The sequence below is a fragment of the Oncorhynchus nerka genome, linkage group LG9b, assembly GCF_034236695.1.
Source record: "Oncorhynchus nerka isolate Pitt River linkage group LG9b, Oner_Uvic_2.0, whole genome shotgun sequence".
NCBI lineage: Eukaryota > Metazoa > Chordata > Actinopteri > Salmoniformes > Salmonidae > Oncorhynchus > Oncorhynchus nerka.
Genome location: NC_088424.1, coordinates 12646468 through 12667386, shown reverse-complemented (window position 1 = coordinate 12667386; position 20919 = coordinate 12646468). Strand labels below are relative to the sequence as shown.

The window sequence follows — 20919 nt, the reverse complement described above, 5'->3', positions numbered from 1 at the left end:
TATACTGTCTATTGCTGCCCTGGGGACAGTATACTATCTATTGCTGCCCTGGGGACAGTATACTGTCTATTGCTGCCCTGGGGACAGTATACTGTCTATTGCTGCCCTGGGGACAGTATACTATCTATTGCTGCCCTGGGGACAGTATACTGTCTATTGCTGCCCTGGGGACAGTATACTATCTATTGCTGCCCTGGGGACAGTATACTGTCTGTTGCTGCCCTGGGGACAGTATACTGTATGTTGCTGCCCTGGGGACAGTATACTATCTATTTCTGCCCTGGGGACAGTATACTATCTATTGCTGCCCTGGGGACAGTATACTATCTATTTCTGCCCTGGGGACAGTATACTGTCTGTTGCTGCCCTGGGGACAGTATACTATCTATTTCTGCCCTGGGGACAGTATACTATCTATTGCTGCCCTGGGGACAGTATACTATCTATTGCTGCCCTGGGGACAGTATACCACCTTATGCTGAATCAATAATACCGAGCCACTCCTCTCAACTTCCTGGCTGTCAGACTGTGTATGGGGCATGGCAGTGGCCGTGGGGGTGGGCACCGTGACGGGAACCATGGGTCGGATGCTGGCTCTGGGGTGGACTTGCTCCCAGGCATCGGGGAAGATTTACTGGGGGCACCACCCGACACCGGGGTGGGCTTGATGTTGGCGGTTGGGGTGGGGGGCTGCTTTGAAGAGCTGGAAGAACCACTGTTTGGTAAGAAACGGGAGAAACAAACTATGGTGTTAAGAGTTGGGTACGTGTCCGTTATTTTTTACTTTTGATTTCAAAGCAGTATTTATTTTAAGTGTGTATGATTCAGACATATTTCTACCATCCCCTGTCTGCAGCTTGGTTAGTCCTCTGGCTGACCTGCCTCTGTTCTAGAGCTCTCTACTGAGAGAGAGTGTGTGTGTGTGTGTGTGTGTGTGTGTGTGTGTGTGTGTGTGTGTGTGTGTGTGTGTGTGTGTGTGTGTGTGTGTGTGTGTGTGTGTGTGTGTGTGTGTGTGTGTGCAGTGCCTGTACCTTATTGTTACCCTGGTCGTGGGGCTCGTCCCTCTGAGGTTGTTAAATGGGGTGGTCTTTGAGTTCCCTGATCTCTCGGTCCTGTAGGTGGAGACGGCCCTCATACCGGGACTTGAGGGAGCTCAGACGCTCCACCCGCTCCTCCCGCTGCAGCTTCATATCCTCCACCTCCTTGGCCAGCTGCTCCTTTGTAACTGGGACACACACCGATACACACACACACACACACACACACACATACTTAATTGAATCAAATGATCTAAATATATCTTAGAGGTCATGACACAAATATCCCAGATAGTTCTCACATCATTCAAATCATTTCTTTAAATCTGGACTACAAAAACATGCGACAGACATACACTGAACAAAAATATAAACGCAACATGCAACAATTTCAAAGACTACAGTTCATATAATTGAAATAAATGCATTAGGCCCTAATCTATGGATTTCACAACTGGGAATACAGATATACATCTATTGGTCAGATACCTTAAAAAAAGTAGGGGCGTGGATCAGAAAACCAGTCAGTATCTGGAGTGACCACCATTTGCCTCATGCAGCGTGACATCTCCTTTGCATAGAGTTGATTAGGCTGTTGATTGTGGCCTGTGGAATTTTGTCCCACTCCTCTTCAATGGCTGTACGAAGTTGCTGGATATGGGTGGGAACTGGAACACGCTGTTTTACAAGTAAATCCACAGCATCCCAAACATGCTCATGGGTGACATTTCTGGTGAGTATGCAGGCCACAGAAAAATGGGACATTTACAGCTTCCAGGAATAGTGTCCAGATCCTTGTGACATGGGGCTGTGCATTATCATGCTGAAACATGAGGTGATGGCGGCAGATGAATGGCACGACAACGGGCCTCAGGATCTTGTCATGGTATCTCTGTGCATTCAAATGAGCAGTGATAAAATACAATTGTGTTCATTGTCTGTAGCTTATGCCTGCCCATAACATAACCCCACCAGACGGCACTCATCCGTGATGAGATTCATCCGTGAAGCACACTCTTCTCCAGCGTGCCAGTGGACATTGAATGTGAACATTTGCCCACGATGCCAAATTGCAGTCAGGTCAAGACCCTGGTGAGGACGACGAGCACGCATGTGAGCTTCCCTGAGACGGTTTCTGACAATTTGTGGAGAAATTCTTCGGTTGTGCAAACCCACAGCTTCATCAGCTGTCCGGGTGGCTGGTCTCCGGCGAAGAAGCCGGATGTGGAGGTCCTAGGCTGGCGTGGTTACACGTGGTCTGAGGTTGTGAGAACGGTTGGATGTACTGCGAAATTCTCTAAAACGACATTGAAGGCAGCTTATGGTAGAGAAATTAACATTACATTTTCTGGCAACAGCTCTGGTGGACATTCCTGCAGTTAAATAAAGGTTAAATAAAATAAATTAAAGTCAGCATGCCAATTGCACACTCCTTCAACACTTGAGACATCTGTGGCGTCTGTGTCATTTCAGCTCATGAAACCAACACTTTACATGTTGCGTTTATATTTCTGTTCAGTATATAAACATTCACAAACAGCCAGACGGCTATGTTTGAGGAGACTGACACGAATTCATTCCCTACATAAGGAGATCCATACAGTAGGGGTCAAAGTCATCGTGTTGCATAGTTTGACAAATGTGTGCCAAAATAGTTGTTTAATACCACTATATGTTGTTCATTGTGCATAAGACAATATAACCAACTAGCTTTGTGACTTACTGTTGAGCTGGTTGAGCTTCTGCTTGGAACCCATGGAGGCCTTCATGGTCTTCTCCTCCTTGGCGGCCATCTGTTGCCGTAGCGGCTCCTCCGGGGCCGTCTTCTCCTGCAGCTCCTGTCTCAGCCCAGTCACCTCCCCCTGGGCCTGGGCAGACTGCTCCGGGAGGCGGGTCACCTCCTGTCTCAGCCCGGTCACCTCCCCCTGGGCCTGGGCAGACTGCTCCGGGAGGAGGGTCACCTTCTGTCTCAGCCCATCACCTCCCCCTGGGCCTGGGCAGACTGCTCCGGGAGGAGGGTCACCTTCTGTCTCAGCCCATCACCTCCCCCTGGGCCTGAGCAGACTGCTCCGGGAGGCGGGTCACCTCCTGTCTCAGCCCGGTCACCTCCCCCTGGGCCTGGGCAGACTGCTCCGGGAGGAGGGTCACCTCCTGCTTCAGACGCCCCATCTCCATGTCGCGCTCACTCACCGTCTAACAGGTTGATGGAGAAGAATACTTTATTCATCCATACGAGACATATGTGCCTGCTGCTGTCATTAGAGGGGCTTTTGGGGGTCAATTGTTTTGTAATGATGTATGGTGAATGAGGTACAGTAAAAAAGACAAGAGGGATGATCTAGAACCAGGGTGGACAATAACCATGACAAACAATCATGCCCCTTCTCTATAAAAAAAAGTGCTTTTTTTTTTTACAATCAAAGGTTCATAACTTTAGTCTTTGATATGGACAATATGACAGTACCTATCTGATCATAACGGATGGTTCTCTAACGAGCAACTTCAATGGCTCCAAACATACTGTGTAGGTCTACAATTACCTTCTGCATGCTAACTTTACTTGACTCTATGGAGGCACTGGCTCCATACACATAAAGTACATTACTAGTACCTCCTGTACGTCCTCCAGTTGTCCCTCCAGGTCTTTGATTGTGATCTCGGGCCTGGCTGAGGGACTTCTTCAGGCTCTGGATCTCCTGGTCCGAGGCCTGCTGAGCCTGCTGGACCTGCAGTTAAGCCTGCTGGACCTGCAGTTGAGCCTGTTGCACCTCCTCCTGGGCTGGCTTGGCTGCTGCTTCTGCCACCAGCTGATAAGAGATGGATGGGAGGGGGAGAGGAGCATAGCATTAGAATGGAACAGAATTAGTCAGTCAGTAAAGGTTTGACTGGCCCCTGTCATTGTAGCTGCACACGCATGATACAGCAAGTGCATGTACAGCTTAAAACAAGTTCAAACATGCAGGATGAGCAAATGTACACAAAGGCATGCAAACACACACACACAAATCCACGATGCCACACAAACACTACCCCCACCGCACCCTCCCACACACCTTGTCATGCTGCATCTACAGCGTCTCGTACAGGGTCTTGTAACGGCGGCCGCTCATCTTGACCTGCGTGATGGTCTGGGCCTTCTCCTGGATGTCCAGGTTCTTGGCGTCCAGCTCCTTCTTGGTAGCTTCCCTCTCGGTGGTCACCTTGCACATGGTCTCCCTCAGGTTCTGTACCGGGCTCTGGTCACTGACGCGTTGGTCCTATGGAGGAGGGGTGTAAGTACAGAGTATGTACAGAGTGAAGTGTGGAGAATTCTGGACTAGAAAATTACTGGACAAAAATCTTTTGGACAGAAATCTCCTGGACAGTTTATAATTGAGTTTATAGTCGAGTTGAGCCTACTTAACTACTGCATTTCGATTCGGTTTCTGAATTTGACTTGGAAACTGAATGAATTGTTCCCAACCCGTGTGTGTGTGTGTGTGTGTGTGTGTGTGTGTGTGTGTGTGTGTGTGTGTGTGTGTTTTATCATTCTAAAATGACACATAGAAACAGAGTGAGTGGAGAATTGCATGTCACAACTTATCTGGGTGATTTTTGCATTTTTTGCATTAAAGTAAATTTAAACTCCTCTGTGCCTCAATTGGTAGAGCATGACGCTTACAACACTAGGATTGTGGGTTTGATTGCCGCTGGGACCATCCATATGAGAATTATATGCACGCATGACTAAGTCGATTTGGATAAAACTGTCAACTAAATGGCATTTATTTATTTAACTCTGCCATTGTTAATGGTTTCAATGTGAAACAGATTTTACTTGATGCACAGTACATCTATTATTTTGACCCTTTCGTTAACATGGTAATTCTGAAACATACAAATACAATTTCAACCACGGACCATCAAATAATTGGCATATATATTACTCTTACAGATTTTCCAAGTGGGCAAGGATATTGGAAATGTAATCAATGGGTGATAACTTGTTTTGAATTAGGACAGAAGAATTGATAACTGACTTTTTCCTCCAACATAACATAGGTACATGGGACACTTAAGTGTATGGGACACTGTGCCTTTAGAAGCCATGCAATTCAATACTCATCTCTAAAACAAAAGCAATTTAGATCAAAAGAGTCCATATTAACAAAGGAAACGGAAGGACTAACAGTACAGATAGATGGCAATACTGATTGTATCATAGAGGCTGAGAAAAGTTAGAGGAAAAACAAAAACAATGGAGGAACTCATTCAAGTGTAATATATTATAAAAATAAAGCAAACTGGATAGAATATGGGGAAAAATGCACCAAATTCTTTTTCAATCTTCAACATAGAAATGCTACCCCAAAAAATGTATTGAAACTTGTTACATGACTCACAAAATGATAATTTGAAAGAGGAAGTAAAGTACTTGAAGAATGTTTTCGTTTGTCTCCTCCATCTCCACTAACCGAAGTTAATTGTACGGATTTTTTTTCTATTAATAATGTAAAATGAACATCTGCACAGAAAGACTCATGCGAAGGCCAAGTTACAGAGGAGGAACATCTTGATGCAATTAAAGCCTTTAAGGCTGGGGAACACTCCAGGGTTGGATGGCATACCAGTGGAAGTATACCAAACCTTTTTTAACACACACTCAGAGAACCATTCTTAGCGTGTTTTAACCACTCCTATATAAACTGTAGATTATCAAACACGCAACAAGGTCGGATTTCATTATTACTGAAAAAGGACCCAAGTGGTAAATATAAAGATCCAGTCCATTTAAAGAATTGGAGGCCTCTTACACTTCAGTGTAATTCTAGTAAAATGAATAGCACATGGATTTTAAAAGGTATTGTCGGATATTATTCATTCTAAATCAGACAGTTTTTTTTTTACATGGACGATACTTTGGAGATAATATAAGACAAGTACTGGAAACAATAGAACATGAAAAATGAAAAATCTGGGAAACCAGGCATGGTATTTATGGCCGACTTTGAAAAGGCTTTTGATAAAGTATGACTGGAAAGTATTCAAATCCCTTGACTTTTTCCACATTCTGTTACGTTACAGCCTTATTCTAAATTTGATACAATAAATGTTTTTCTTCATCAATCTACACCCAATAATGACAAAGCAAAAACAGGTTTTTATCAAATACTGAAATATCACATTTACATTACTATTCATGTCACACCCTGACCTTAGAGAGCATTTTTATGTCTCTATTTGGTTTGGTCAGGGTGTGATTTGGGGTGGGCATTCTATGTTTTTGTTTTCTATGATATTATATTTTTATGTTTTGGCCGGGTATGGTTCTCAATCAGGGACAGCTGTCTATCGTTGTCTCTGATTGTGAACCATACTTAGGTAGCCCTTTTCCCTCCTTTCAGTGTGGGAAGTTAACTTGGTTTGTGGCAAATAGCCATTAAGCGTCACAGGTGTTTTGTAGTGTTTTTGTCGGCGGCATCCTGAATAAAAGGAATATATACGCTCACCAAGCTGCGCTTTGATTTAGTTCTTTCGACGGCCTTGACAATTCGGAATCTTTACTCAGTACTTTGTTGACGCACCTTTGGCAGCGATTACAGCCTTGACTCTTCTTGGGTATGACGCTACAAGCTTGGCACACCTGTATTTGTGGAGTTTCTCCTATTCTTCTCTTCAGATCCTCTGAAGCTCTGTCAGGTTGGATGGGGAGCGTTGCTGCATTTGCTTTGTCATTATGGGACAGTGTGCATTGATTGATGGATTAAAAAAAATATATATATATTTTAGAATAAGTCTCTAAAGTAACAAAATGTGTAAAAAGTCAGTGTCTGAATACTTTCCGAATGCACTAAACATTCTAAATGATTTAAATGGGTCTTTCTCCATTCTGATTGTTTTATACTGTTTAACTTTAACCAAAAATAATTTCCTGCATTTTCTGCACTCATTTGAGATCATTTCCACACTGCCACATACGGCTGCACAATATTGGCAAAAAATCTAGACCTGATTTTTAACCAAATGTTGAAATTGCGATTTGACTTGCGATTTAGATCAAAACACTTGGTTGAACCGTTGGAACTATGGAAATAGAATTATTATTTTAATTATATTGTTAAAATATAATAGTGGGCACTTTGAATACTGTATTGTTTGACATGAGAACGAATGAAAATGCCAGTGGGAGTTATTGTGACATGGTAGGAACCAAAGTTTTGGTCAGTGTTTCCTAGGGGACCCTATAATCTTTGGCTACAGTAAATGTTTTCTCTTAGCTACTTCATGTAGCTAACATAGTGATGCTTTACCTAATCCTCTTCGGTTTAGAAAATACTGTTACACTATAAGCTTGATAATGTTGGTTGTCTTTTATAAAAATAAAGAATTGTATACAAATTGTGATAAGTATTTTTTTCTGTGAGGTGTGTGTACTGACCTGGCCATCTCAGAGAGCTGCTGGATGCGTTTGAGGTGGGCCTCCCTCTCAGAGTGCAGCTTCTTGTTCTCCTCCTGGCCCTCCCAGAGAGGGAAACAGGGGAGAGGAGAGTTGGTGCGCGAATGCAAAACAGCAGGGCAAAATAAGCACATCATCAGAGGTCAATGGCCAATTTTACAGAACAAACTACACCATGACAACAAACAACTTCACCTGTTTTAATGCAAAGGAAAATTGCCAGCGCTATCTCTACAAGCATATAACTACTATTTAGTTACAGACCCCAGCTGTGTGTGCAATGACTTCAGACCACTGTCCCCGATATCGACAGCAGCTCAAAAGCCTCATGTCTTTCTTCCTCTCAAGTCTCACCTGTAGTTGTTCCTCTTTCTGCATTGAGGCTCTCCTGTAGCTCCTTCAGCGCTCGGTCCTGGTGTTCAACTCGTTGTTTGTAGCGCAGTGTCGCCACCTCGAACTGTGTCTCTGCGACCTCCTTCTCACGACGCACAAACCTGCAGGAGGGAAAGGTCAGAGCAGGTTTAACAAACTGCTTACTCACTAAAGTACTGGAGCTTAGTCTTGGACTTAAAAGCATGCTTAAAATGTAGAATACTTTTTTGAACTAGGCTTAATCTAGTCTGGGAAACCGTCCGTGGTGTATAACGTCTTAGTGTGGTATTACTTTTGCAATCAGGAAATTCAGATGACCGCAGATTTAGTATAATTGATCACTATTATTTATTGTGTGTCCCTTTCAGATAATTTGTCTTACACCTCAACAAACAACAGCACAGCATCACCAATAGGTGAATAAATACATACATACAATCACAAGCAATATATGTGTAATAACACACATCTTTTACAGGTCAGCACAACCATGTATCAAGTACTGGATCTGTAAAGGAGTTGGCACAGTAAGCAAAGTCCTATCCCCATCTACTACCTGATGATCTCCAGGACTTGTTCCTGGGACTTGCCCCCCTCGCTCTCGATCAGGCTCTCGATGAGGACTTACCCTCCTCGCTGAAGGACAGGTAGAGGCTGGGACTGGGATTTAGCTATGGTCGGAGATGGACCAGTCACCAGAGCTTCAAACACAACCACATGAAGACAAACCAGAGAGAGAATGCGATGTAGTGGTAACATGAAACCGTCTGAGGCCAGAAAAAGCCTTTTCAAAATGAGAAGGTTGGTAATGTAAAGTCCTAATGCATTTGCAATAACAGTTGCTGTCCTGAAATGTCTCAGCCATACATTTTTGATTGGATGACACATACTGTTGAGATTCCCCAACAGAACCCAGCTCGCAGTGCCACTGCCTACCTCCGAGTGGCACTCTGATGGGAACCCTGGAGCTGGTCTGGCCCTGGCCTAGACCCCGACCTGAACACTGACCCTGCAGGCCCTGGTTTTGACCCCGATTCTGCTTCTCAGTGTGGCTGAGCTGCTGCCTCAGTAGGTTCGCTTGCAGCTCAGCGTTCTTCAACAGCTCCTTGGTCTTCTGGTACAGAGACCACTGGGCCTCCAGCTGAGTGTATCTGTACTTCTTGGTTGCGGCCCAGCACGTGCCTCTGCTCTACCTCCTCAGCCGGTTCTCTGTACACTCCATCGTCAGCTAGGGGACAAGAGCAAGGCAGGGGTGGAGATGGTTTCTTAACAATTATGGGAAGGGTGTATTGGACTTGAAATGGGGGGGGAGAGTCTGTGTGTGCCTGGTGTTAGACTTGACTTGGGTAAGAGCAGTGCGGTGTGTGTACCTGAAACAGACTTGAGGTGTGTGTGTGTGTGTGTGTGTGTGTGTGTGTGTGTGTGTGTGTGTGTGTGTGTGTGTGTGTGTGTGTGTGTGTGTGTACCTGGATAGATTTGAGGTTGGTCAGCAGTAGGTTTTGGTTGCACTGCTCAGCCATCATGGCCCCCTTCTCCTGGTTCAGTCTGGACTGCTGATAGAGAGAGGAAATGGAGAGGACGTGGGGAGGAGAAAGGATTTTGCACTCAATTCTTGTCAATCATAAAGGCCAAAGTTGACTTACTTCCTCCTTACATTCCTCATCCAAACTGTACTATCCCCACCTGGCCCAACCTTGACCTCCTAACCCCTAACCCCTGACCCCTTACCTCTGACACGGTCGGTTTCTCATAGGCAGCCCAGAGGTCCTGGGTCATGGTGTGGATGTTCTGCTCGTGTTTCTGAGCCGTGGCGGCCATCTTCTGGCTCTTCTCGTGCAGCTCGGCAATCTCCCGCCTGTAGCCGTTCAGGTTCTCCTGCAGCATCTTATACCTGACAGAGAGAAAGACAAACTTGGTTTGATTTACTTCAGCAGATGGACACTTCTTCCTAAAAAAGATGTATGAGATGGGTGTGTTCAGTGCATTCGAATAGGGAAAGTGGTAAAAGATCAATAGCCATATTTTCTCGGAATTGTCCAACATAAGTCGGGTGGAGTACTGAAAAAGCAATGCTGAGCATTCACATCAGTATTGTCATTGGATTTTTCTTATTGCCCGGTTGTGGTTTAAGTTGTATTAAATTACCTCTTGGAGGCGAACCCCAGCTGTGTGGAGAGCTTTGCCTTCTGGAAGGGGACCTCAGACAGATGCTCTTGGAGCTTGACATTCTGCTCGTTCAGCATTTTGTCGTTTTCCGCCTTCTCCTTCTTGTACTTGGTGAAGGAGTCGTTCAACCGGAACGACGTTCGATCACCGTCATAAAAATTGTGTATTTACATGCTCGTTAAAGAGGTAGGTAGTGTACAGTGAATTAAAATGCCTGATGCAATAACAAAATGTGGGAAATGTATTTCCTTAACTGAATATTTAGGGGTTCACAGTGAAACTGGAGGCCATGAGTAACTTGGTCAAAAAGATTGGCACTGATTGGCCTATAGGTGGTGCTGTAAAACTTTGATGTAGGCTCTTTCCTCACACTGAACACATTTGCCTCAAGGACCCATAAGGTCTGTCAGGATAGATTTTCCTCCATCTTGAACATTTTGGAAAACCTTTGAAAAACATATCATAACCCATCATCCAAATAACACCAAATAAGGAGTATAGACCCATGTCTTGACTTAGTTTGAGATGGCCGAGTTATTGATAAATCAGGAAATCAGATTTTTGGTGTCCATTTAAATCCTTTGCAAATCCCCTCCACAATGGCCTATCAAATTGAAACCTTTTTAGGTTCGTCAAATCCATAATGAACCACGTTAAATTTGCCATTCGTAGCTTTAAAAAATAAGGAAACTAGCTACCTACGGCCCAACAGGACCTGAATATCTACCCACTCTCCTCATCACACTCTGCCTTCCAGTTAGCTTACTCAAAGCACCACCTCATGTTAATCTGCATACACACACCCATATTGACCTTACATCGAACCGGAAAATGATCACTCCCTATCGTGGATTCTATCATCACTTCCCATTCACACCTCCCAGCCACCGCCACAGATACCAATGTCAAACCCAAGTATGTCTCTGTACATTGATTCTCGTCCCCCTCTCATCATTAACACATACTAATCCCCTGTAATCAATACATTCTTCAACTATGTTCCCATGATTATCTTCATGCCGACTTTCCCATATTTCATTATGGGCATTAATATCACCACACCATATAACCTTCCCACCCCTCCCTATACATCCCTTCAAACTGTGGTAACATGAGAGGTTTTCAGGGGTTGTATAAATGACCTAAACAATGTAACCTCTATTCCTACATAGTTTATACCCCACACATTCCAATTTCTGTATCTCCAATACACTATACGCCATCCCCTCTTTAACTAACGAACGCAGCACAACACCCATCCTACCCCTCAACTCTATCACGCCGTTCCGAAAACCCTACGTTATCAATAAGCGACAAATAACATTATAGGAGATTGAGGGTGCGTTCGTAAATTCACTCTGGCTAGCTAGTCCTATTTCAGAGCACACTAGTCAGTGTGCCAGAGCGCAGAATAACTGATTAATTAAAGAACTTTCAACACCCGTTGAATATGGCGGTGTTAGTAAACGTCGGCAAAAAAACATAATTAAATTTTTGCCAGCAGCACAGTTACAGTGACCAACGCTATGGATATCATGAAAACAGCCTAACCAGATCTGATAGGACGAGTAAAATGGTCAGAGTGAGGTGTTCTCTCATTTGTGTCTGAGAGTAGCTAGCAAGATAGCTAACTTTAGCCAGTTAGCTTGGCTGCTTGACCTCCGCTGTGAGGACAGAACGTTCGGGTCAACCCTTACTCCTCAGCCACAGTTTCCAGTGTACGTTCCAAGAGAGAAACGCTCTGAATTTACGTTTGCCCAGAGCACACTGGCACTCCACAGTGAATTTACGATCATACCCTAAGTATCATCCAATCAGAAGTAGCTTTGATAATATGGTCCAATCATCTTCCTCGGGTGCAGTGACGTAGATTTCAAGCGACGTCACACGTATCAACATTTATCTGCTGCTGGAGCTGTTCATGAAGTGAACTTTCACGTCAATCTGGTAGCTATAACAACGAATTTAAGCCTACATTTGAGTGATTTGAAGATTCAACCATAACACAAAACGGTGCGATTGTCAAACCTCTAGGATTTGGTTTTGTTTGAAAGCCAAGTTATCCATCCACTGAGCCAGACTGAGCTAACTAGTGAGCTAACGTTAGCTCGCTAACAGCTGTGGTGAAATATATAGCTATCTAACGGTAACGTTAGCTAGCTAAATGAGCTTCTGTGTCAAGTTGTTCTGCTAAACCAATTCACTAGTTATTTTAAATACTCTGCCGTGCTATTTAGATTTTGTTGTTGTTGTGTTTGACGACTTTTGAATATAACATTGCAGAGCATCACTTGACATCTTCATGATGGAACGTTAATGTGCAGTCCTTGTCTTTCCCCTCTTTATCCTGTAGTCAGAATGGGCAGAGGCTATATAGTGGAGGATGTGGTGGAGAAATATCTGTCCAATCTCAGTGTACCAGGTGCATCTTGTGTCACAGGGCTTCTCATTGGCCAGGTAAGGTTCACTCATCATGGATCTTATACATGCAACAAACCAGTCTCCTGTCATTCACTACAAGTACACACTGTAGCAAAACGTTTTGCAAGGGGTATAGTCACTAGCAACCAACAGAACTAAACTGAATCAAACAGTGAGGGACCTACCAGAATTTGTCCAATAGGAACACATTTTTGTTTACACTTTTCAGTTTGGAGTAAATGGTTTCCTTTGCAAAAACATTTGCAACTGTTTGCTTACGGTCTTCCTCTAAATGAATACACCCCAGGTTTTAGTCAGTTTTTTTGTCTTCTGTTTGGTGTCTACTGAAAACGACCCAGGTGTTTTCCCTCACAGCCCGATTTGACCAAAATATTGCCTACTTTTTCCAGAGGGCCTTGAGTTTTTCCTATTTAGGTCACGTGACTAGAAACACCTCTTGGTCCGAAGTAGGACATTCTTGTCTCTTTTGGCAGAGTTCGTCCCAGAGAGACTTTGTGGTGCTGGCTGTGAGGACACCTCAGAAGGACACAGAGGGACAGGGGTCTCCGTCGGTCAGCAGGGGAGCTGGGAACTCACTGGAACACCTGGACGTGGAGTGGGTCACCGAGCATGCCAGACAGGTAGATAATGAGGATAATGCAAATTTTATGAAAACATCAGGTCTTCTAGTTGGTTCACATAACATTACACAGTCTAAGCATTGTGAGCAATCACTTGTATCTCAATCTCACTCTGTCATAATGTATAATAATGTATGTTTTCTGAAGGTCTCCCGGATGTTACCGGGAGGTATGTCAGTTATTGGTGTGTTTCTCGTCACCCCACCTGAGCTGTCGAAAGAGGCTCAAAATACATTGAGACGGGTAAGACGACACAAACTTAAGCTGAGGCAAGATTGTTGGTATTCCTTTTGATAGAGATCATACATATTTATAACAGGAACTGTATTGATAGAAAATGGGCCTCTAGTTTAAACTAGTGTGTCTTTTGCAGTTGATCTTTGCGGTGGACAAGCATATATCCAAGGGACGGCTTTGGAGTCTAACAGAGGAGGACGTAACAGAGAAGGTTACACTTCACATCTGCTCCAAAACCAGGAAGTATCCTTAACCGCTCCAACTGATGGGTCAAATTGCTCTCAATTGCATCATCTGTTTGCTGCCCAAAGACAATAAACAATGAACAGTGGTTTCACTATAGTCCGTAGTAAATGGGATGACACCTTTGCCGAGTTGTGTGCTTAATACAAGGAGAACCCTTAGCATTGGAAAACGCCTTTAACTCCACTCTCTCAGAGTCGTTTGCAGAACATATGATGTTCGAGATCCCAAGGTGAGTTCATAGGTGTGACAGTATTGCCTTTTTTAAGCGGTCAATTGTCCTCTACTTGCTCTTTTCTGTATTCATATTCAGCCTAGAAACTGCATTCTGATTGGTGATTTCAGAGTTCTGCCAAGCCTGCTGATTGGAAGTACCAGTCGGGGGTGTGTACTTCCTGGCCATTGTTGACATGCTCAGTGGGACTGAACCTGGTGTTCCCTGTGTTAGAGATGCATGTCTTACCACAGGACATGGAAAAGTGTATGAAGGTGAGTGGGTTATATTGGGTGTTAATTACGTGTAAATGCATTGTTATGGTACCCTTATGAAGCGCCATAGGAGCGCTTATAACACCCGTATTAAGCTTGTCAGCATTACGTCACTATGTGAGAGATTAACAACAGTACATTTAAGGAAATGCCTGGTGAGGTCTTCTTTAGCGGAGCTCACTTTGAATCTGGCGTTCTCAAACAGGACAGTAGATTGAAATGGCAATTCTAGTGGAACCAATCATTTTGGTTTTGTGTGATTTCAGGAGGGACTTCAAAAGTGGGCGAAGCAGATTGAAGATGGGCTTTGCCTCATCAATGGCGACGCGATGCCTGGCGAGGTGGAGCTACTGGGGGGGCAGGTAAAACGCAGCGTTCCTTTTTGGGTGGCACGATGTCGCTCATAGAAATAGATCACGGCTTTTAACAAGTCTATGTTTTCTGCTCAGAAAAAGAATGCAAAGGCTGTTCAGCAGACGTTTCGAGCCCAGATCCTCATCCCGATGGTAAGAATATCATTAGTAGGGAGTTTTTTGTTGTTGTTGTAGCCTATAACAAGGGCTCAGAGTTTTTCCTTTCTGAAGTTGATTTGTGTGTGCCTGTGCGTTTGTTTGTGTGTTTATGCTTCTGTGAGTGTGTGCCTAATTTCGTGTGTGTGTATCATAGATTGAATAGAACAAACGTGCCCATTCAAGTCAATTATGACAAAATGGGCTGGACTGGCAGCCATTGCGAGTGTACCCATAGGAGCAATGCACGAAGTAAAAGCAGGAAGTGTACCCTTTAATCTGTGCTGTGATTTGTTGAGTCAACTCAACTGACATTACAAAAAATGCATTACATTGCATGAGCCACATTGCATCAGTTGGCATCATTTAAATGAATGTTCTTCATTACCATGGTAACCCTAGCATCAGTTGATAGAACATTCAAAATTAACATGGAAATGATTACATCACAATACCAGTCAGCCATTGTGTATCCATTAGTTTACCGGTTAAAATGCCAGGTTCCAATCCCGTTCTATTCATTTCTATGTTGTGTATATAACATCCGGTCATCTCTCGCCTCAGGCGGAACCCCAATCAGAGCGGAGGTTGACAGCGTCTGTGAAGGTGTGCAGTGGGTCTCTCACCCTGAAGGGAATGGTGCATTGCAGGGCCTACCTCCACAGCAATAAACCCAGAGCCAAGCACGCTACAGAGGTACTGCACAACACACACACACACACACACACACACACACACACACACACACGTATACAGGACATTGGCAACCAGAACTTTCTCTAAACCAGATCTTGCACACCATCCAGCTCTTAGCAACTGAAGGTTATTTGGATATACGCATACATTCGATCTTTCACATTTTTCTCATGCCTTGTCCTGATAGGTCATCAAGAGAGATGTCATCAACACGGTCTCTAGCAGAGTGGAGATGTTCCTGGAAGATCTTTTAATGGAGGGAGAGGACAAAGGCACAGTATTCGTTCTCTACTTTAGCTTGGGGGTTAGATAAATATTGTTCGTATTACTTGACGGAACCGAACTGAACTGCAGTGCTGTCAGTGTGCTTAGCAAGCTATGCAGATAAACCACAAGGTGGCACTGTTGACCATTCACTGGTTGTTGCTATACTCACTGTCCCACTTGTTCTCCTACATAACAGCATTGAGGTGCAGTACCAGTCAAAAGTTTGGACACACCTACTAGGGTTTTTCTTTATTTGACTATTTTCTACATTGTAGAATAATAGCGAAGACCTCAAAACTATGAAATAACACATGGAATAATGCACAATATATCGGTAAGCATATTGGAATCAGCCGATATTTGCAAAAAATGCCAACATCGGCATCATCCCGATGTCTAGTTTAACGCCGATGTGCAAAACCGATGTCAAAACGGACGTGCATACTTATATAACGTAGGTAGAGGATGTAATTACGCCACGAAAAATACAGCTCTGCACAGATCAAAAGCAGAAAAATACTAAGCACACACTTCCAACAACTAAACAAGTTCAAGTCAAGCAGTCATTTGAAAGAGTACGAAAATTTCAGCACGACAACTCAAAGGTGAAATCCATTAACGGCAAGATAATGGAATTCGATGCCCTTGACAATCAACCGTTCCCTGTCGTGGATGATGTTGGCTTTCTGAGCTGGTCACGGGTGCACTTCAGCCACGGCTCAAGGTACTAAACGATATCATAACCGCCATTGATAAAAGTAAGTACTGTGCAGCCGTCTTCATCGACCTGGCCAAGGCTTTCGACTCGGTCAATCACCGTATTCTTATTGGCAGAGTCAATAGCCTTGGTTTCTCAAATGACTGCCTTGCCTGGTTCACCAACTACTTCGCAGATCGAGTTCAGTGTGTAAAATCGGAGGGCCTGTTGTCCGGACCTCTGGCAGTCTCTATGGGGGTACCACAGGGTTCAATTCTCGGGCTGACACTTTTCTCTGTATATATCAACGATGTCGCTCTTGCTACGAGCTTCAATGCCATACAACACTCCTTCCATGGCCTCCAACTGCTCTTAAACGCTAGCAAATGCATGCTTTTCAACTGTTCGCTGCCCGCACCCGCCCGCCCGACTAGCATCACTACTCTGGACGGTTCTGACCTAGAATACGTGGACAACTACAGATACCTAGGTGTCTGGCTAGACTGTAAACTCTCCTTCCAGACTCATACCAAGCATCTCCAATCCAAAATCAAATCTAGAATCGGCTTTCTATTTCGCAACAAAGCCTCCTTCACTCACGCCGCCAAACTTACCCTAGTAAAACTGACTATCCTACCGATCCTCCACTTTGGCGATGTCATCTACAAAATAGCTTCCAATACTGCAAATTGGATGCAGTCTATCACAGTGCCATCTGTTTTGTTACCAAAGCGCCTTAGGGGTGGCAGGGTAGCCTAGTGGTTAGAGCGTTGGACTAGTAACCGGAAGGTTGCAAGTTCAAACCCCCGAGCTGACAAGGTACAAATCTGTCGTTCTGCCCCTGAACAGGCAGTTAACCCACTGTTCCCAGGTCGTCATTGAAAATAAGAATTTGTTCTTAACTGACTTGCCTGGTTAAATAAAGGTTACATTTTTTATTTATTTAAATACCACCCACCACTGCGACCTGTATGCTCTAGTCGCCTGGCCCTCGCTACATATTTGTTGCAAGACCCACTGGCTCCAGGTCATCTACAAGTCTATGCTAGGTAAAGCTCCGCCTTATCTCCACTCACTGGTCACGACAACACCCACCCGTAGCATGCACTCCAGCAGGTATATCTCACTGGTCATCCCCAAAGCCAACACCTCCTTTGGCCACCCTTCCTTCCAGTTCTCTGCTGCCAGTGACTGGAACGAATTGCAAAAATCGCTGAAGCTGGAGACTTACATTTCCCTCACTAACTTTAAACATCAGCTATCTGAGCAGCTAACCGATCGCTGCAGCTGTACATAGTCCATCTGTAAATAGCCACCCAATCTACCTACCTTATCCCCATATTGTTTTTATTTACTTTGCTGCTCTTTTGCACACCAGTATCACTACTTGCACACCATCATCTGCTCATCACCATATGCTCATCTATCACTCCAGTGTTAATCTGCTAAATTGTAATTACTTTGTTACTATGGCCTATTTATTGCCATACCTCCTCATGCCATTTGCACACACTGTATATAGGCTTTTTTGTTTTGTTTTATTGTGTTGACTGTACACTTGTTTATTCCATGTAACTCTGTGTTGTTGTTTCTGTCGCACTGCTTTGCTGTATCTGTGCCAGGTCGCAGTTGTAAATGAGAACTTGTTCTCAACTAGCTTACCTGGTTAAATAAAGGTAAAATAAAAAATTAGTACTGAGGAAAGCCGTATTGTATGCTCAAGAATGTGCTGGTTCTCATACTGCTGCTGCCATTCTATTGGCATTTGAGAACATGTTTGAAACTTGGAAACATGAACACACTCCTAGATCCATTCGAACAACTGACTCTGTAAATAAGCTAATCAACTGTGTCTGCAGCAGACGTGATACCCTCTGTCATGGTATTGAAACATAGACAGAAGAAGAGACTTGCTTGGGCCAAGAAACATGAGCAGTGGGCATTAGACTGGTGGAAATCTGTCCTTTGGTCTGATTAATCCAAATTTAAGATTGTTGGCTCCAACCGCCGTGTCTATGTGTGGCGCAAAGTAGGTGATCAAATGATCTCCGCATGTGTGGTACCCACCGTGAAGCATGGAGGAGGAGGTGTGATGGTGTGGGGGTGCTTTGCTGGTGACACTGTCTGATTTATTTAGAATTCAAGACACACTTAACCAGCATGGCTACCACAGCATTCTGCAGCGATACGCCATCTCATCTGGTTTGGGCTTAGTGGGACTATCATTTGTTTTTCAACAGGACAATTACCCAACACACCTCCAGACTGTGTAAGGGCTATTTGACCAAGAAGGAGAGTGATGGAGTGCTGCATCAGATGACCTGGTCTCCACAATCACCTGACCTCAACCCAATTGAGATGGTTTGGGAGGAGTTGGACCGCAGAGTGATGGAAAAGCAGCCAACAAATGCTCAGCATATGTGGGAACTCCTTCAAGACTGTTGGAAAAGTATTCTAGGTGAAGCTGGTTGAGAGAAGGCCAAGAGTGTGCAAAGCTGTCATCAAGGCAAAGGGTGGCTACTTTGAAGAATCTCAAATATAAATATATTTTGATTTGTTTAACACATTTTTGGTTAGTACATGATTCCATATGTGTTATTTAATAGTTTGTGTATTCACTATTATTCTACAATTGTAGAAAATAGTAAAAATAAAGAACAACCATTGAATGAGTAGGTGTGTCTAAACGTTTGAGTGGTACTGTATATACCTCCAAACAATGACAAATCAAATACAAAACAATGACTCATTTATTCCTATTAAATATGTAGCTAAGTGTACATAATGATTGTTCTGCTCTCCTCTCTTCGGCAGGGTCAGTCGGTGTACAGCAGATGCTCCCTCGCAGAGTGTTTGCCCCCGTGCCCGGAATGAGCCTGTGTGTGTGTGACTACATGTTCCCTGACGAGTGTGTGTCCGATGTGAGTGACCGTCTCAAAGAGATGCTGGACTGGGAGACACCCGAGGACAGCATAGACACCTCCCAGGAGGCCGTCCCAGGTGGTTTATCATAATAACCAGGGGTCAGGGGTCAATGTAGCAGGCGGCCATAACTGTATACTACTACAGTATCACCTGTAATCTTCCAGTGACCTGGTTTGAGTCACTAAAGCCCATTGTGTAAGTGTTAGTTACTCCCTATGAGGAATGAAACAGGTATTCCAACCGGAACCAGAGTTGTTATCACTAGCCTGAGATGCATACAATCACACCGAAAGAATGTATATTTCTTTACTCACCTGCATGACTAAATGGTAACATATTTCCCCACCAGGACACACAATGTTATGGGGAAACCTTATTTTCAACTGTTTCTATTTGGTCATGTGAGGAAAGACCCATATTTTATGATTGTCATTACTCATTCTTCAAACAAATGCTATTTTCTTGTTATGTTGGTTAATCGGTTGTATCATATGGATTATTTTAGCTTCCTCAACTGAGTTTTGAATCTCCATTTTCTATACTTTCCATACTACTATTTGTCTTCAATTGAGTGTAAGGTTGACATTGTATGGTGAAAATGTCTCATATTTAGAAGCTCCTACGATTGACCTAAAGAACACGGTTGTTCAGAAGAACCTGAAGGCTAAATCTACCCTTGACGCTCGTCCTAAGACACTCTCTGAAGATCCCACTGAAGCCCACAAAAGCCACAAAACATATTACGCTGGTATGTCCTTTTTTAAATACTCTCTTCAAACAGCCATTTCGTCAGAAATCAGGAGGTACAATGGTCAGAAAAAACACCTGGCTCTGTCGTATGTAAAGGCGTGTACAGGAAGCTTTGTGGTTTTATGTGAACCTAACACCTAACCCAAAATATGAATCAGCATCAGGTATGTAGCATGGCTTTCTCTTCACCCACCCGGATACCTTTGTGTCATTGTGTAGGTGTTGCCATGGCAGCCGCAATCGCTCTCCTAGCAACAGGCACCTCGCTGATCTACCTGAGCGACTAACGGTGGAGGCACAGGACACACACACACCACGAGAGCTGTTGTTATGCTCAGTGACTTAATCGCTTGATTAAATAGATTTTCATGAAATTGAGTTGACATGGTTATTATAAAAGTATATGCAAGCTGTATGTTTGGTATTGATAATTCAACATTTTATTTTTCATATGAATTGTAAAGCAGAATTGTGTAGAGACAAAAATAAATAAATACAGTTAGTTTTGATTTATTTTGTTTCAGTTGTAAAAAGGTTTCACAAAGAAACAGCGTATGATTTAATGTCTTTCAGAAAGTATGTCTAATGCCATATATTCAAAATTCCCCTCTCATATTATGGGGAAAATGGACCCGCTTTTTGTTGTTCAGTTCATTCAGTCATCAACAGATATTCTGATGTGTGCCAATCCTAAACTTTCGTCTCTGTCCTCACATATTGCCTCAGGCCAACCGTAATCGAACCTCTCCTCAACCACAGTGCTGGCACAGCGAACAACGGACATGTCAGAAGTGCTTAAGAGTGTCTGGATTCAACATAGTTTTTTTTTGTTGCAATGACTTAGGCCTACGGTATGGTCTTGTATGGTTATGCTTGGTATGATTGGCAGATTCTATGCTTTGATCCTCCCAAAGGATCGTTCATGCTTGGCCTTAATATCGCAAATACTGTATTTTATGTATTCATCTATGACGGAATTGAGCAGAATAAAGAAGTCCGTTCAAAGTAACTCACTTTTGGTGTGTGTTCTATT

The 20919-nt window shown here is 43.7% G+C and overlaps 2 protein-coding genes across 3 annotated transcripts; one reads left to right on the top strand and one right to left on the bottom strand.

Annotated features, from left to right (window-relative positions):
• Positions 1 to 203: 203 nt before the first annotated feature.
• On the bottom strand, positions 204 to 11287 carry LOC115113914 (nucleoprotein TPR-like). The gene is made up of 10 exons (XM_065013338.1): positions 9991 to 11287; positions 9574 to 9736; positions 9312 to 9398; positions 7828 to 9073; positions 7456 to 7529; positions 4091 to 4294; positions 3649 to 3844; positions 2761 to 3230; positions 1032 to 1225; positions 204 to 715 (listed from the first exon to the last, which is right to left on the bottom strand). Exons 1-4 carry the CDS (start codon positions 10086 to 10088, stop codon positions 9035 to 9037), a joined length of 387 nt encoding a protein of 128 aa, XP_064869410.1. The 5' UTR covers positions 10089 to 11287; the 3' UTR covers positions 204 to 715; positions 1032 to 1225; positions 2761 to 3230; positions 3649 to 3844; positions 4091 to 4294; positions 7456 to 7529; positions 7828 to 9034.
• A 590-nt stretch (positions 11288 to 11877) lies between these two features.
• Positions 11878 to 20895, top strand: odr4 (odr-4 GPCR localization factor homolog). Of its 2 annotated transcripts, none has more exons than XM_029642380.2 (14): positions 11878 to 11958; positions 12365 to 12468; positions 12927 to 13073; positions 13221 to 13316; positions 13447 to 13553; positions 13749 to 13785; positions 13899 to 14042; positions 14309 to 14404; positions 14492 to 14548; positions 15116 to 15247; positions 15435 to 15519; positions 19026 to 19211; positions 19750 to 19884; positions 20106 to 20895. In XM_029642380.2, the coding sequence occupies exons 2-14, from the start codon at positions 12370 to 12372 to the stop codon at positions 20171 to 20173; spliced, it is 1389 nt and encodes a 462-aa protein (XP_029498240.1). In that variant the 5' UTR covers positions 11878 to 11958; positions 12365 to 12369; the 3' UTR covers positions 20174 to 20895. The 2 variants fall into 2 exon arrangements, with proteins under 2 accessions (XP_029498240.1, XP_029498241.1); XM_029642381.2 differs by having other exon boundaries at positions 11935 to 12024.
• Positions 20896 to 20919: the final 24 nt, after the last annotated feature.

Coding starts and splice junctions, on each gene's coding strand:
- LOC115113914 (XM_065013338.1), bottom strand. CDS start 10,088: ATGCTGAACGAGCAGAATGTCAAGCTCCAAGAGCATCTGTCTGAGGTC. Junction 9,737..9,990: donor CTGGGGTTCGCCTCCAAGAG/GTAATTTAATAC, acceptor TCTCTCTGTCAG/GTATAAGATGCTGCAGGAGA. Junction 9,074..9,311: donor CCAACCTCAAATCTATCCAG/GTACACACACAC, acceptor CTTGTCCCCTAG/CTGACGATGGAGTGTACAGA.
- odr4 (XM_029642380.2), top strand. CDS start 12,370: ATGGGCAGAGGCTATATAGTGGAGGATGTGGTGGAGAAATATCTGTCC. Junction 14,043..14,308: donor ACATGGAAAAGTGTATGAAG/GTGAGTGGGTTA, acceptor GTGTGATTTCAG/GAGGGACTTCAAAAGTGGGC. Junction 15,248..15,434: donor GAGCCAAGCACGCTACAGAG/GTACTGCACAAC, acceptor TTGTCCTGATAG/GTCATCAAGAGAGATGTCAT.